Source organism: Macrobrachium rosenbergii, chromosome 9 (genome assembly GCF_040412425.1).
Source record: "Macrobrachium rosenbergii isolate ZJJX-2024 chromosome 9, ASM4041242v1, whole genome shotgun sequence".
Lineage (NCBI taxonomy): Eukaryota > Metazoa > Arthropoda > Malacostraca > Decapoda > Palaemonidae > Macrobrachium > Macrobrachium rosenbergii.
The window spans coordinates 38,079,038-38,096,274 of NC_089749.1; the positions used below are offsets into that span (position 1 = coordinate 38,079,038).

Consider the following 17,237-nt stretch of genomic DNA (forward strand, 5'->3'; position numbering starts at 1 on the left):
TTAGGATTTATTGACTGGTTGTGACTGTTTACCTAAGCCACTTGGTTTTTCAGTCTTGAAATGGTTATTGACCTAAAAAATATAGTGACTGCTCTCAAGTACTGAAATGAGTCATATTGCTGATACTGAAGCTGCTTGAATCCTGGTTATTAGAGTAACTCAGGTACTAGGACAAGATCTGATAATTTCCTTTGTTTTTGTTCAGTATATTGGAGTATCTTGGATCCTTGGTGCGGGAGTGACCAAGACTCTTGATATTGGAGATGCATAGATCCTTGGTACTGGAGTGGCTTGTGCCTTTGCTACTCAAACCATCAGTAACATGGCGGTTCTGATCACTGGTGTCAAATCAGTTTGTATCCTTGTTGATGAGACAGCACAAGCCCTTGGAATGGCTCAGATCACTGATAGTGGTGTTATTATTATTATTAAAATAGTTTAACCAGACCACTGAGCTGACTATCAGCTCTCATAGGGCTGGCCCGAAGGATTAGGATGAAATGACAAGTCTAGGCTAGTAGCCTAGCACTGGAACCTAACAGGTCACTTGCCAGTGATGAATGAACGAAAAATGAAAATGAAATTAAAAGCTGCAAAAAGGCTTACGCTTTCATTCTGGAACACGCTCAAACAATAAATACATTTATACTCATGTTTCCATATATACTCACTAAAAAGGTATAGTAAAATTCAAAATAAATTAAGTAAAATCATAAAATTTACTTGTTCTAAAATTCATTATACTGCTTGATCTTTAATATTTTACCAATTAACTCGCAGCTTCTCATGAACTTTAAAATGGGTACTATTGAGAATGTTGAAGATCCTGACAAAATTTCTTTTATTGGTCTATTTCCAAAATTTGATAATCACATAGTACATGCTTAACTGGTGTCAACACATTGCAATCTGGGCATTTGGGAGGAGGGCCACATGGACTGTTCATTAAGTGTCCATGTGTCAAACGAGTATGGCCTGTTCGAAGACCCATCAGAATTACTTGTGCGTGTCTCTCTCTGATACGACGAACTCCATTTTCAGGTTCTTCGTTCTTCATTCCATATATTTTGCCATTTTTTTTACAATGACTGTTTTTATATATCTTGTATACTATTGCACATAACTCAGCTGTAAATACTGAGGCATTATCTGGTAGAGAGAACTGATACGTTTTGTCTGGGGATACTGCAGCATATCCCACTCCGTATTGTGATTTAGATCCGTCGAAGTATATTGCATAATGTGGACCTTTTCGGATTATATGTTCTGCTGTATGTTGTCTATGGTATTCTGGAGTATATGAATGGCTTTTTGATAAATATTTGAAGTGTGTACAAATTCTCATTTTATTCATTGTCCAAGGAGGAGGTAATTTTAATATTAAAGGTAATTGTATATTTATATTTAGTGACTCAATCTTCTAGCTCTAATTGGGAAAGGAGATGGATGACTATTTATAAACACATCTCTAAATCCAAATAATTTTTTGGTAGGAGAATCATTTGTCTGAATTCTTAGAGCACTCTTCATTGTTACTAGCTCTCTATGGAGAGACAGAGGTAGTTCACCACATTCAACTTGTAAAGAAGACGTTGGTGATGATTGAAAAGCGCCTGAACATATTCTAAGACCTTCATTATGACCTGGGTCTACCGTTTTCAACGTTGCGTCTGATGCCGAGCCATATATTTCGCTTCCATAATCAACAATAGACAGCACTGTTGCTTTATACTCGTACAGTAAAGTAAGGGTATGTCTGTCGGCTCCCCAAGTAGTGTTTGATAGGTTTTTTTTAATTAGGTTTAATGCTCTTTTACATTTTGATTTCATGTATGTTATGTGGGCTTTCCAGTTCATGTGAGTATCAAATATTAATCCTGAAAATTTTGCTGTTTGGCCAACTGGTATACTATGGTTCCTGACTTTTAAGTCTATGTCTTCCCCTTTTTCCCACTTTTTATTTTTATAAAACATGATTGCTTGGGTTTTATCTATGGAAAATTTAAGGCCTACAGATAAAGCCCACTCATCTATTTTTACTATGTTTTTATTAATGATTTGTTCTGCATGTTTTATTCGAGATGCTGAATAATATATGGCAAATCATCCATATACAGGTTACTTTTAATACCAATAGGCAGATTATTACTGGTATCATTAATTGCTAAAGTAAACAGTGTGCCACTAAGGATGCTTCCCTGTGGAACACCATTTTCAAGAGGAAATGTTCTAGACAGAACATCATCAATTCTCACCTCAAAACTGCGATTTGTCAAAAAGTTTTGTATAAACCTAGGTAAATGTCCATGGATGCTGTTGTTTTGTAAAGTTTTTAATATAGCATACCTCCATGTAGTGTCGTATGCTTTTTCAATGTAAAAAAGACAGCTACAGTAATTTGTTTTCGTTCAAAACCTCTATGTATATGGTCTTCAAAGTTACAGAGAGAATCTAATGTAGATCTGTTACACTGTGACCCGAACCGAGTGGGAGTCAAAATTTTATTTTCTCGAATGTGCCATGTTAGTCGAGCATATATTATTTTCTATAGTAATTTGCACAAACAACTTGTTAAAGAAATTGGTCTGTAATTGTTTACATTACTGGGATCTTTTCCAGGTTTGGGGATTGGAATAATCATAGCTTTACGCCATTTATCAGGAAATAAATTTCTAAGCCATAAGTGGTTATAAAACTAACAAGTATGTCTTTGCCAAAGGTGCTAAATGGTAGATCATTTCAAAACAAATACTGTCACCTCCAGGGGCAGGTTTATTGCTGTTCAACAGAGCAAATTCTAGCTCTTCCGTATTAAATTTTCTATTATATTATATATCTTCTATTGTTTCAAAATTTATTGTTATTAATTCTAAATTATTTTTCCGTGTGCAGAAATGCTCATCTAAATTTTTGTTGCTACTTACTTTTGCTAAATTTTCACCTATTATTACTAATTTCTTTAGGATCAAGTATTCTTTTCCCATCTTTTATTATGGCATGCCTATGTGGTTTAACATGGGTACCATTTATTTTCCTGAATTTTTCCCATATTTTTTGTATGGGGGTATTATTAGAGAGATCTGATACATATTTTTTCCATGAAATGATTCTTTCTTGAATTACTTCTTTTAAACTTTGCAGATATTTTGTTATATAGAGGTTTTAATGTATCAATTTCTAATAATAATATAGTCAGCATTTGTAAGGTTCCTTCTAATATCGGTAATGTTTTGTTTATTTTACTGAATTTTCTTTTCAAATAATTTAATCGTCTTCCAATTTAGTGTTTTATTTTCATTAATTCTGTTAGTTTTTTAGACCACCATGAGACCTTGTGTTTTGTTGGATGAGATTTGGATTTTGGTATTGTTTATCAGCAGCATTTGTAATAAAATCAACAAGAAATTTATTAGTTTCATTTTGGTCTTTCAAATATTCAAACGGTGGGATATTCCTAGTGTGGAATTCATATTGCTGCCAATCTGCTTTATAAATGTTATACTGAGGGACATGCTTGGTGGGATTATTTTGTAATAATGAAATTAATATAGGGAAATGATCACCTGTATGTAAGTCGTCTTCCGTATTCCAGTCCAACCTGTCTGCTGTGTTTGTTGTACATAGAGTTAAGTCGATTGAGGAAAATGTTCCATGTGTTTTTGAAAAATATGTGCTGATTTCGTTACCGTTTAAACAGCACATGTCACATGAATGTATGAATTCCTCTATTTTACTTTCTGCTCTATTTGAGTCTGTACAGTTACAGTCCCACACATTGGGTTGTAGGCATTAAAATCTCCTACTATTAATGTTGGTTCCTCGATATTATAAAATAATTCTTTGAGTTTGTCAAAGTCATAATTTTTATTAGGTTGATTGTACAAATTATGAATTACATAATTATCGTTTTTATTCGTATTCTAATACGCGATGTTTCTGGATCAGTAAAGTTTACAGGTATTTTGTCATAACATGCTTTGTTATGTACATATATAGCAGTACCTAAATTTCCTTCTTCCACTTGTGGTGATGATGCTAAGGTATATTTACCTATTGTTGATATTGTTTTGTTGACATGTTGCAAACATAATATCATTGGTTCATCTTTTAATAACCGTTGTACTTCTCCTAGATGTAATCTGGTCTGTAGACCATTTACGTTCCATTGTATAATATAACTATAGAAAATATATTTTTTTTATAGCGGTCGAGTTTTACTCTTTTTTTTGTATTATCAGTTTGGATTTTTTCTAATAATTTACTCACGACATTCATTTGTTTTTCCTTATAATATACTAAGTGCGCTCAATACACATGCACACTTTTCCATGGTTACTCAAATCTGTGGTTTCTTTTTTTCTGTATTTCATAAAATTTCATATGTTTGTTGAACCATCTTCTGTTATGCTTTTGTTGTTATTGCATAATTCAATGAAACAGTCATTACATCCACAAGTATTATCATGTGTATTTCTCTTTTCATTTGCTCTTGTTCCAATTACTGGAGATGGAGTAATCTCTTCTCCCTTAACATAATCATTGTTATCTATGGTATAGTTCTTTTTCACTTCTTCAGTGTTCTCGACATTTGCCTTCATAGGTTTTACTATTATTTTAGGAGATAAAGGTATATTCTTAGCTTGGTTTTGTTCCTTTTTCATCTCCTTTATCTTTGATTTAACTGATGTTTCTCTAATAATAGTTGGTTTCTTCGTTTTGGGTGGTGTTCTCTCCAAAGGCCTTTTTTTTTATCTTTAATTTCCAGTCCATCACTACCCTCCTCTGTTACTTCAGTAGTAGCATCCTCTTGTGTTTCTATTTGCATTAATATATCAAATGAATTGGATAAAATATTATCCATCTCATTTGTACCTGTTTCTTTATTCTTTACCATTTTATTTTTTATTTCTAAATTATTCATTTTTCTTGAGATTTACTTTTCTTTGCTCTGCTACTTCTATCTGTTTGCATTTTTGCTTCATTTTTTTATCTTGTTACTGAAGAATATGTATGTTTCTTAGACGGATCTTGAATTCCTCTCACTTTTAATTCTAACTTAGCCTCTTTTATAGACATCCCGTTCGTTCTTGTAGTATTTTCAGTTCCGTATGGACATGCATTCTTTGGATCTTGCATGATGATTTTGCCCACAGTTTACACACTTAGGTTTACTGCACTTCCACTGTGTGGTATGTTCAGTAGATCCACAATAAGCGCAGACTGGTTCATTTCTACAATTTTTGTGTGTGTGCCCATACTTACTGCAATTTTGACACTGCAGTGGTTTTGGGACATAGTATCTCAACTCTCTATTTTGGCCTAAAATTTTTATTTTTAGAGGTAGATCTTCACTCTCAAATTTTATTTTTGCTATTTTTAATGTTTGTCTGTTGTTGTTTTTACTTGGTACAGCATATACCTTACAATCTTGGACCTTTGGGTGTCTTTTTTTGAGAGAGTCCAACAGCATTTTCTTATCGACTGGTTCGTTATTGTTTTCAGGAAGTACAATGGTACCCTGAATGCTGCTCATAGTATCGTGGTTTTTCACTTTTATGTTAATACTGTCTATATTTCTCAAAGGCAAATAGTCCTCAGACTGACTTTTTGTTGTGGCTTCTGTAAGCCAAGTTTTTCCCTTTATTTGTCTAAACGACATATCTGTCGTTGGATGTCTGTTTAATAAATAATTTTCTAGTTTTAGGGCTGAAATATTTTGGTCAGCTTCCATGGTTAGAAACCTTGACCAACTTCCACTCCCAAAGAGGGAGACTGATAGTGGTGTGTCTGCACTTCTTGGAATAGAACTGCATAGATCCTTGGTGCTAGAACACCTTGGATCTTATATGTATTGGAATGGCTCAAGTACTTTTTAATGAAGTAGTAGCTTGGATCCTTGATGCTGGAACATTTTATATCCATGGTTATGGAGTGGTTTGGATTACTAGTACTAGAGCTGGATGGGTTGGAAGTACTGGAGTAGTTCAGGTCAGAAGTATTAGAGTAACTGAGGTTGGAATTTTATAGAAGCTTTGGGGGCAGTGTGCACTATCTTGAAGAATAGTTCCTTCTCAACACTGGAGAGGTTTCTGATCTCAGAACGCCTCTTTGATCACATTAATCTTCACCTAAGACAGTGTATGACTGGAAGTCGTGAGTCTGGTTTCTGCATGGCCCCATCACTGATTTCATCAGGGAAAGCAGAAACACCTCCAGTCACAGCTGGCACTTCAGAAACTAAATTCATTCAAAAAGTACATTCAGATCTTCGTAGCTTCTAATACAATGATCAGCCAAGAGGGAGAAGGGATCGTTTGTTTGGAAATATTATTAAAATGGTTAATTAGTATTACTGCAAATGTGTATGTTAAGTGAAGAGAGAACAACTGAGAGTATAATTGGCCAAACTTTTTCAGGTTCTTGATTCATCATCTACAAAGAAACCCCCTCCACCATTGTTGATGTGCTATGGAGCTGTTGATGATGAAGTACCATATGAATGGGGGCATTACACTTTGGGTGAACTACAGAAAAGAGGCATTCCTGCTGAGTTTCATAGTTTCCCTCATTTAGACCATTCAATGAATGTTAAAGAATTAAATATATTACAGGCATGGTTATTGAAGCATTTACCAGATGTGTAAACAAGAGATGATTTACTGTGAAGTATGAGATGTAACAAATTGTAGCATAGGATAGATCTAGAGACTTATTGGTGCATTGAGTGTTTAATTTATGGAACTATAACACTTGAGACAGAGGTAGCAATCCAAGGGACAGAGTAATTTCTCAAAAAGAATTTGAGTGACATGGAACCAAATATTTTGAAATTGCACTTATCCAACCTGTTTTGAGTGACATGGAACCAAATATTTTGAAATTGCACTTATCCAACCTGTTAACAATATTTCCTTATTCTGAGTGTTTAATAAGACTACTCTGATAGATTATGCTTGTTATGCGAGGTTGTTGGCCCAAATGAGAGGTGTGATACAGGTGCACACATTGCTACGAGAAAAAATCATTTGTGAAGTATTTGTATGCCATGTACTAGGATCAGCAGACATCCATATGGCAGGTTGCAGACTGTTTTATGGAGAAAAATGTCTCATTACAACAAACAGCATCAAGTTTCACAATGACTCATCAGTGGTTTGGATTAAAATAAAGCAATATATAATTAATTTACTATTAAAATAAAGCAATATATAATTAATTTACTGTCATTTAATGATCCATGCTATGCATTTTGTGTTTGAAAGACTCCATGTTTCTTTTCAATACTAGAAAGATGCCTATTTTGAAATTAATGGCGACTAAATTCACTTCTTTGATTACTAAGTGTCATCTTTGGTTAGGCACAAACAGTCTTCTAGCATGCATTATTTATTGGTTTCAGTTTTTATGTCGTTCATCTGTAATACATGATCTGGCCCTCAGAGGCAAAATAAGTGCCACCTCCTGGTTAAAATGGTAAATAATTATTGAGCTTAAAACACATAAGTATCAGGATAACCAGTGGTACTTATTTGTATAGTTTACAATTTTCTGGACAATTCCTTATGATGTGAAAACCACCATCATATGTTTAAATCCAGTTTTTGTGATTCTGTTGTGCTAGTTTTGTATAGTCTTCCTTTAAGATTGTCATGGGAAGTGCTTGCTATTTCCTTGTTGAGTGCCATAATTATCTTGAAAATTTTTAAATGCTGTTTATTATGGTAGAGACACAGAAAGCAAAATTGTTATTTTCATATAAGTAACTTACCAAGTAATTACATAGCTAACATATCTACCTCGCATAGCAACTTTTTAAAAATTAGCAGCAGTGCTTTTGTTGGTTTTCATGCAGGTGACGCCCGCACCCACTACCAGGGGAAGTAGGAACAACCTGGCAGCCATTATTCAGTTTATTTCTACTGCCCAGTGTGTAAACATCTCTCCAATTTACAGCAGCTTTTTTAAATTTCCTGTAGTTCATTCGTGCAGATATGGAGATAGATGCAGGTACAAACACAAAATGAATAATTATGAAGATGGAAGATCAACTACATTGGAAAAGTTGGATTTTTTAATGTCCGAAGTTATGGAAATGACGAAAAGAACAACATATCAGAACAGGAAAGAGACATGGGAAAATCCTTATTATTACCCACATTAAATAATGGGGATAAAACACAAACCATCTTAGTGATGAATGCACAGGGTTTAGTTTCGAGTAACTCCAAAAGAAAAATAGAGTTCCTAGAAGAACTAACCCAAACTGAAAAATTAGATATAATGACTATAAGTGAAACCTGGTACTCACATGAAACTGGTAATGATGATAAGATAAAGGGTTTCCAAACTCATAGATCAGATAAAAAAAATAGGAATCAAGGGAGAACCGCGATATATGGGAGAGACATAAATCAAGGAAAAATCTGCAAGAAATATAGTAACACAGAATGTGAATTAATAGCAGTAGAATGTGAATCTGAAAAATTAGTGAACATTGTAATATACAGACCCCCTAATACTAAAGAGTTTGACATAATAATTGACAAATTGGATGATATATGTAGAAATCACAAAGACTGGACTATACTCGTATCCGGAGACTTTAACTTTCCTTTCGCAGAATGGAAAGAACGAATAGGAGACTGTGGTTGTATTTATACATATAAAAAAGAGAGTAATAGTAGTGCAGAAGATAAGAGGCAATTTGAAAAACTATTAGATATGCTACTAGAACATAACATTCAGCAAATAAATCACCTGCCAACAAGAAAGGATAATATTTTAGACCTAGTATTTGTGAACGATGTGAACTATGTTAAAGAAATAATAGTGTATAATACGAGTATTTCGGACCATAATGTCATAGAATTAACAGTCCGTTCCAAAGCACATGAAAACAGAGATAAGCAAGAGACGAAAAAATGGGAAGGATATATAGTAAGAATATAAATTGGTCAAAAATAAATGAAGAATTAAACGAAGAATGGGAAAACATATTCGTAAGTGATAATATACAGGTAAATATGGATATATTATATAAAATATTAGAAGAAATAGTGGAAAAATATATACCGAAGAAGAAAAGTAAACATCACTCACGCATACCAAGAGACAGAAGGATCTTGTTCCAGAAAATCAGAAAGTGGAAAAAAGGTCTTGCAAAAGAAAAGAATGCATGGAAAGTGATGGAACTAAAAAGTAAGATAGAAAATGCAGAACAAAAGATTATACAGTCGAAAGAAAATGAAAAAAGGGACCTAGAAAAAAAGACCCTACAAAATATCGAGCAAAACCCCAAAATTTTTTACTCATATGCGAAAAAGATGAATAAAATAAGAGTAGAAATAGGCCCTCTAAGAATTGAAGGGCGATTAACAAATGAAAAAAAGGAAATATGTAACATATCAGCAGAAAGATATAAGAGTGAATTTACACCTAGAATTGATAATGAAGATAATGATACAGAAATAAGAGATGAAAATAGTGAATATTTATCGGACATAGATATTACTGAAGCCGATATTGTGCAGGCTATTAATGAAATTAAAAATGGATCAGCAGCAGGACCAGATGGTTACCTGCCATTTTGTTAAAGAAAGTGGTTCATTCAATCGCAAAGCCGCTCGCAATATTATTAAGACAAAGTATAGATACAGGCAAGATTTATGATGAGCATAAATTAGCATATATTACCCCAACTTTCAAAGGTGGATCAAGACTAGAGGCAAGTAATTATAGGCCTGTGAGTCTGACATCTCATATTATGAAAGTTTATGAAAGGGTAATGAAAAAATATATAATGAAACATTTAATGAAAAATAGTTTGTTTAATATAGGACAACATGGTTTTGTACCTGGAAAAAGTACACAAACCCAACTGTTAGTCCACCATGAAAGCATATATAAAAATATGATAAATGAAAAGATACAGATGTGGTTTACCTAGACTTTGAACAAAACAACAAACAAAAAGCTGGAGATTTGACAAACAAGGTACAAAAAAAAGAAACAGAAACACACCAAATAAACAGCACACCAACAAGAAAACCAACAACTACCAGAAAAGCATACGACAAAACTGTCCCACACAAGAACCACTGACCGGCACTAGCTCTGACTAAAGATCCAAAACCAAGAAAAATCCTTCACATATTCCACAGACAGACAGCGCCGTAAACAAATAAAAACAATTAGAAAACATAACATTGTGGATAAAGTAGGAAGATGGATAAAAGAATTTTTGCAAAACAGAAAACAGATAGTGATTGCAAACGATGAGAAATCGGATGAAGCTACGGTAATATCCGGTGTGCCACAAGGTACGGTGTTAGCTGCATTGCTGTTTGTGATTATGATTGCAGACATAGACAGTAATGTTAAGGACTTGGTAGTGAGAAGTTTCGCTGATGACACAAGAATAAGTAGAGAAATTACTTGTGATGAAGATAGGAACTCGCTACAAAGAGACCTAAACAAAATATATAAATGGGCAGAGGTAAATAGGATGGTATTTAACTCTGATAAATTTGAATCAATAAACTATGGTGATAAAGAAGGAATGCTATATGCATATAAAGGACCTAATAATGAGACAATCACAAATAAGGAAACAGTTAAAGACCTTGGTGTGATGTTGAATAGGAATATGTTATGCAATGATCAAATAGCAATACTATTGGCAAAATGCAAAGCAAAAATGGGAATGTTGTTCCGGCACTTCAAAACAAGAAAAGCCGAACACATGATTATGCTTTATAAAACGTACGTACGTAGTCCACTTGAATATTGCAATATAATATGGTACCCACACTACCAAAAGGATATTGCACAAATAGAGAGTGTACAAAGGTCATTTACAGCTAGAATAGAAGAAGTTAAGGACCTTGACTACTGGGAAAGACTACAATTCTTAAATTTATATAGTCTTGAAAGGAGAAGAGAACGCTACATGATAATCCAGGCATGGAAACAGATAGAAGGAATTACCGAAAACATCATGGAGCTAAAAATATCAGAAAGAGCAAGCAGAGGTAGATTAATAGTGCCCAAAACTATACCAGGAAAACTAAGGAAAGCACACAGGACATTAATCCACCACGCACCAGCATCGATAATGCAGCGTCTATTCAATGCGCTACCAGCTCATCTGAGGAACATATCAGGAGTGAGCGTAGATGTGTTTAAGAATAAGCTCGACAAATATCTAAGATGCATCCCAGACCATCCAAGATTGGAAGATGCAAAATATACCGAAAGATGCATTAGCAATTCTCTGATAGACATCAGAGGTGCCTCACACTGAGGACCTGGGGCAACCTTGAACAAACTGTAAGGTCTGATCTCATGTGGATAAGTTAGAGAGAGTAGACAGAGGAAAGCAGCTTCTAGACCTGAAAAACATTCTGAGAGTTTAAAGACTACACCAAAAGCTAGTTTGGAGGTTAGCTGTGTTACTCGCCCTTCTACTCCTATTCCTGCTGTTTCTCCTACTCCTTGCCCTTCTACTGAACAACCTTCTCCTCCATTGCCTGGCTCCCATGCTTCTGAGCCTAATGCCATCGCCAGTCTCGAGTCTAGATTTGATAAGAAGCTTAATTCAGTACTAAGTACTGTTGCTGATTTGAGGGCTTCTCTTAAAGTGATTATGGAGAAAGTGTTTGTAGAGATATTGCAAAGTGTTAGTGCAGTGCAAGTGGAGGAGGTGGCTATCTGTCCCGTTGGTTCTCCTAGACCAAGGTCCCTGTCCTGCTCCCCCAAACCTGGGAGATGGCATACCAAAAGTCCAAGGGAGGCTGATGGGGTTTCCCCACTGGTAGTTGCCCCCTCAGCCACACGTTGTACACTCCCAGGTGTCGGCAAATAGCCACTGGAAAGGCTTGTCCAAGGAGATACATCTGTTGTCCTCCAGCTCTTCAGACGACTATGGAGTGGACAAGAAATGCTGCAAACATTATCTGGAGTCTTCCCAGCCCCTTAAGCGCCCTTCTGAAGACCATGGTTGACATCCAGACCCTCTGCCTTTCAAGCGGTATAAGCAGTCTCCGAGCAGCCCCAGACCATCTTGTAGTTTCTCGAGCGGCCCCAGACCATCTTGTGTTTTTTCCTTGGACCCTTTTGTTCCTGCCCCTGTCCAGCAGCACCCACCTGTGTCTCCCTGGGACAGTCTGGAGACCCTCTCACCTGAGCGCCCAGCATCTGTTCCTGAGCACCCAGTGCCCACCCTCAAGCACCTGGCAACCACTCTGAAGCACCCAGCGCCCCCACCTGATTGCCCAGTGCCCACCCCTAAGCGCCTCCTCCCAAGTGCCCAACACCCACTTCCGGCTGCCCATTCGCCATTTTCATCCTCACCTAGGTCTCAGTCTTCTTCGCCTTTGGACCCTGATGAATCTGCTCTGGCTCCAATTAAATAACAGTTGGCCCAGATTATGGACTTGCTTAAGAAAGCTCCTTCTGCTCCTAAACCTGCTCAGGATGACCACCTGTCTCCTATTTCCTTGGAAGAAGAGATTGACCTAGAACCTTCTCCTTCGGCATATGCTGCCCTGCTGCAGTATTTGATGGCGAATTTTCCTTCCTTTTTCACCTCAGCTGCTCCTTCTTCGCCTGCATTGACGTTCTGAATGAGGAACCAGCCAGATGACAGGACACACCTCCCCAAGGTGGTCCTTTTATCCTCCTCTAATAAGTCTTTTAAGAGAGCAAGGTAAAGTATCTTTTGCTTTTCCTCCTTGTCTCGTTCGCAGGAGGTACTTGTCCTACGTGACCGGGTAGGCTCCCTCTTTGGGATTCACTGCCTCCTCCCAAGGGGATTTCTCTGGTCTTATTGACTTGTCTCGTCGATCTGCTTTCTCGTTGGCCAAAATCATGTTTACGTCTGCAAAATTTTATCATCTGGTGAAGGATATATTCAAAGTATTTGAAGTCCTCAGTTTCCTTGATTGGGTTGTGGGTGCATTGGCCAAGAAAACTGAGGACCGTCAAGATCTTGCTTTGGATGTCACCTCTGAATGGCTTGGGGTTCTGTCCTGTGCAGATAAGGCTGTTAGAGATGGTTCTCTAGAGCTCTCTGCCCTCGTTACTTTTGGGATGTTGAAGAAACGAGAGCTCTGGTGCTCCTTGGTGCTCCTTTGTTTCTAAGGGGGTTACCCAGACCCAAAAGTCCACATTGCTCTTCTCAGGACACTGTGAAATAAATGGCATCAGACTTACAGATGAAGATGACTGAAAACTTGCTGATACAGTCATCTAGGCGTCCCAAGGACTTTTCAAGCTAGGATCACCTTTTCCCTCCGGCAACAGCCCTTTTGTGGAGGGAGATCTCAGACACCATTCAGGTCCGGCTCAAATGTCTGTTTTTCTTCCAGAGCCATCAAGAAGAGCTCTTCCAAACCAGCACATAGGAAGTGAGACAGAAGTCCTTCATGCGCCTGTAGGAGTCAGGCTGTTAAAGTTTTGGGAGAGGTGGCTGATAAGAGGAGCAGAGCCCTGGATTATCAATGTTTTGAAGGAGGGCTACATCATTACATTCTTGGAGAGCTCCCCCCCGCCTTAGTCACTTCTCCCATCACATTGACAGCTTACTCTGTAGGCTCCGGGAGACATTTGGCCCTGCTGGAGGAAGTCACCTCCCTCATACACAAAAGGGCCATAGAGGAGGTCCAGGACACCAGCTTGGAGGGATTTTACAATCATCTCTTTGTAGTACCAAAGGCATCGGGGAGTTGGAGACCATTCCTTGATGTAAGAGCCCCAATCACTTTGTCTTGAATGCGAAGTTCAAGATGAAGACAAACCGCTCAGTACTTGCAACCATTCACCAGGGCAACTGGATAGTAACCCTAGATATGCAAGGTGCTTATCTTCATATCCCCATTCATCCAAGTTCCAGAAGGTATCTAAGGTTTGTCTTCCAAGACAAAGTTTACAAGCTTTGGGCTCTTTGCTTTGGTCTTTCAACAGCCCCTCAAGTGAGTGTTCATTCGAGTCCTGGCTCCACTATCGAAATGGCTCCACTTAGTGGTGATCAACATCAGTCTGTACTTAGATGACTGGCTTCTCCAAACCCCACCGAAGAACAAGTGCATGGAGGACACATGCAAGATTCTTCTTCTGGCCCAGGAGCTGGGCCTTCTTATAAATCTCCAGAAGTCCCAGTTGAGCCCTTCTCAAGAAATCCTCTATCTGGGGATGACACTGAACTCTTGAGTTTTTCGGGCTTTTCCATCCCCCAAGAGGATATCCAGCTGCTTTCAAACAGTCCAGGAGTTTCTAGCCCTATCGTCTTGTTCGGCTCAACAGTGGATGAGCCTATTGGGGACTCTGGCCTCCATAGAAATGTTTGTCAGCCTGGGCAGATTACATGAGAGTTCTCCAATTTTACCTGAAGGCCAACTGGAACAGGAAGACACAGCCGGACAGTTGTGTTTTTCCGATCACCCCGGAGATAAAATTGGACTGGCAGTGGTGGCTGTCAGAAGAAAAGCTGTTGGACATAGGTTGGGAAGGCCTGCTAAACAATCAAGAGGTCTTGGCAACATGGACTCCAGATCAACAGGACTTACATATCATTGTAAGAGAGCTGAAGGTAGTTCAACTTGGTCTTCAGAATTTTACACACTTCGTCCAAGACAGTCGTACTGCATGCAGACATTACCATGGCCTTAGCTTACATCCGCAAACAAGGTGGTACCCCCTCTCTCTCTCTCTCTCTCTCTCTCTCTCTCTCTCTCTCTCTCTCTCTCTCTCTCTCTCTCTCTCTCTCTCTCTCTCTCTCATCAAGCAGCAAGAGAATTACTACTGCTGTGGGCAGACCAAAATCAAGTTACTCTCATCAATTGCTTTATCCAGGGAAAGTTGAATGTGGTGGCAGATGAGCTGAGCTGTCAAAAGCAGGTCCTTCCCACCGAGTGGACCCTGGATCCCCTGGTATGTCTAGACCGAAGAAGTTGTGGGGCAAGCCGATGATAAAACTGTTTGCCACCTCTAGGAACCATCGCCTTCCTCTGTTTTGCTCACCAGCCCCAGATCCTCTGGCATGGGCCACAGACACCACGCTACAGGATTGGTCGAATCTGGACCTTTACACCTTCCCACCCTTCAGCATGATCAGGGAAGTATTGAACAAATTCGAGGTGCACCACAATGCAACCAGACCCTCATAGCCCCGTTTTGGCCTCTGAGGGAGTGGTTCCCAGACCTCCCATGTCTGTTGGTGGACTACCAAAAGCATCTTCCCCAAAAAGTATTGCTATTCAGACAACCCCACTTCAAAAGACACCACCAAGGGTTGTCCGCTCTCGCCCTAACAGGCTTCAGACTGTCCGTAAGCTTGCCAGAGCAAAAGATTTCTCAAAGGAAGCTTCAGAGGCTATTGCAAAGTTCTGAAGGAAGTCTTCTAGCCTCGTCTATCAGGCCAAGTGGTCAGTCTTGTGACAGTGGTGCCACAACCGCAATATCTCATCTTATATGAGACTACTTTAACACAAATTGCAGATTTTCTGATTTTTCTGAGGAATACCAAGAAATGTCTTCATCTAGCATTAAAGGCTATTGGGCTTAGCTCTGTTTTCAAGCATAGAGGCCTGGATCTCTCATTGAACTCTGACATTCAAGACCTGTAAAGTCATTTGACATGATGAAACAGAAAAGGGACAACACTTTGTTCTTGTGGAATCTGGATGTGGTCCTGAAATGGCTGATGGGCCCATCTTTCGAGCCCCTTTGCTCTGCTTCTCTTTGGAATCTGACACGTAAACTCACTTCCTATTTGCCTTAGCTATGGCTAAGCGCATCAGCAAAATACAAGCTGTTGACAAAAGAGTGGGCTTTTCTCAAGGGGATGCCATTTGCTCCTTCACCTTAGGCTTTCTGGCCAAGAATAAGGACCTGTCCAAGCCCTGGCCTCATTCATTCACTGTGGAGAACTTGATGGAAATTCTTGGTCAGGAGGAGGAAGAGAGAGTACTGTGTCCAGTTAGAGCATTGAGATACTTCTTGAATAGGACAAAAGATCAGCAGCCCATCTAGTAATCTTTGGTGTTCAGTAAGGAACCCATCTCGTCCTCTATCAAAGAACGCCTTGTTGTTCTTAAGAGATTTAATTAGAGGAGCACATTCCCAGATCCAGGAGGACATTTTACCAAACTTCAAAGTGAGAGCACACGATATCAGAGCAGTGTCTACTTTCTTGGCTTTTAAACATAACATGCCTTGACCTCCATTATTCAGTCTACCTACTGGAGGAGCAGGTCCATTTTCACTTCTCAGTACTTGAAGGATGTAGAAACAGTGTTTAATGATTGCAGTACCTTGGGTCCGTTATCGGTGGTTGGCATGGTGTTGGGTGAAGAATCATAGGAAGTACTCTTTCTCCTACTATCTTTTTGTATTGGTGTAGGGTTTCTAGTTTTGGGGAGCCTGGGGTTACAAGGTACCTGGAGTATCCACCATTCTTAGTGGATATGTTGTGGTTTTTAACAAATTTTTTCAGAGTAGGTGACAGCATTGTTTGGTTTTTCTAATGTTGGTACTGCGGCCAGGGCAAGGGCACCTTATTGTATGATTTGTGAGCCATCAAGCATATCTGCTACAAAGCTCCCACTCAAGTAGACACACTCCATGGCTCAAGAGCCACGTCACTACGGGTTACAATGAGCACCAACCAGAGGCAGTATTCACCTGCAGTAGCTGTCTTACCAGGTAAGGAAACAAGCAGTGCATACAATGCTGACAGATTTTTCTATTTCATACTCATTACCATACTTTAATGTTTTGGAGTAGACTATGTCCACGTATCCCACTTCCATTCCATGTGGGATTCACCTATGTAATTACTTGGTAAGTTACTTATATGAAAATGACATTTTTCATAATAACATTAAATTTTATATACAGTACAGCAATACTTCGAACTTATGTGAGGTTAGGTTCCAGAACCCCTCGCTCAAGTCAAAGATTCATCAAGTTTGGTACGGTCACTAAAAATGATAATATGCTTATTTCTAGAGTTTAAACACTAAGTATGATCCTAATCATGCTCACAACAAAGTGTTAAGCTAACTTTTAATTGAAATTGAAGTTACTGTAATTTCGTTGAAAAGTTAGCTTGATACATTACCCATAAAAAAAAGAAATAAATGGTTGACTAAAAATTGAGTACTACTACTACTACATCATAACGTATACTAATGCTACCCCTAATTCATGGGATGTCATTTTCTTGTAAACTTCGTATG

The 17,237-nt window shown here is 38.2% G+C and overlaps 1 protein-coding gene across 1 annotated transcript in view; it reads left to right on the forward strand.

Annotated features, from left to right (window-relative positions):
- Positions 1 to 7,216, forward strand: part of LOC136841700 (lysophospholipase-like protein 1) — a 161,505-nt gene extending 154,289 nt beyond the window's left edge. Inside the window, exon 5 of the mRNA XM_067108920.1 lies at positions 6,417 to 7,216. Within this exon, the coding sequence (XP_066965021.1) occupies positions 6,417 to 6,644 (228 nt within the window). The 3' untranslated portion in view covers positions 6,645 to 7,216. The remainder of the gene's footprint in view (positions 1 to 6,416) is intronic.
- Positions 7,217 to 17,237: the final 10,021 nt, after the last annotated feature.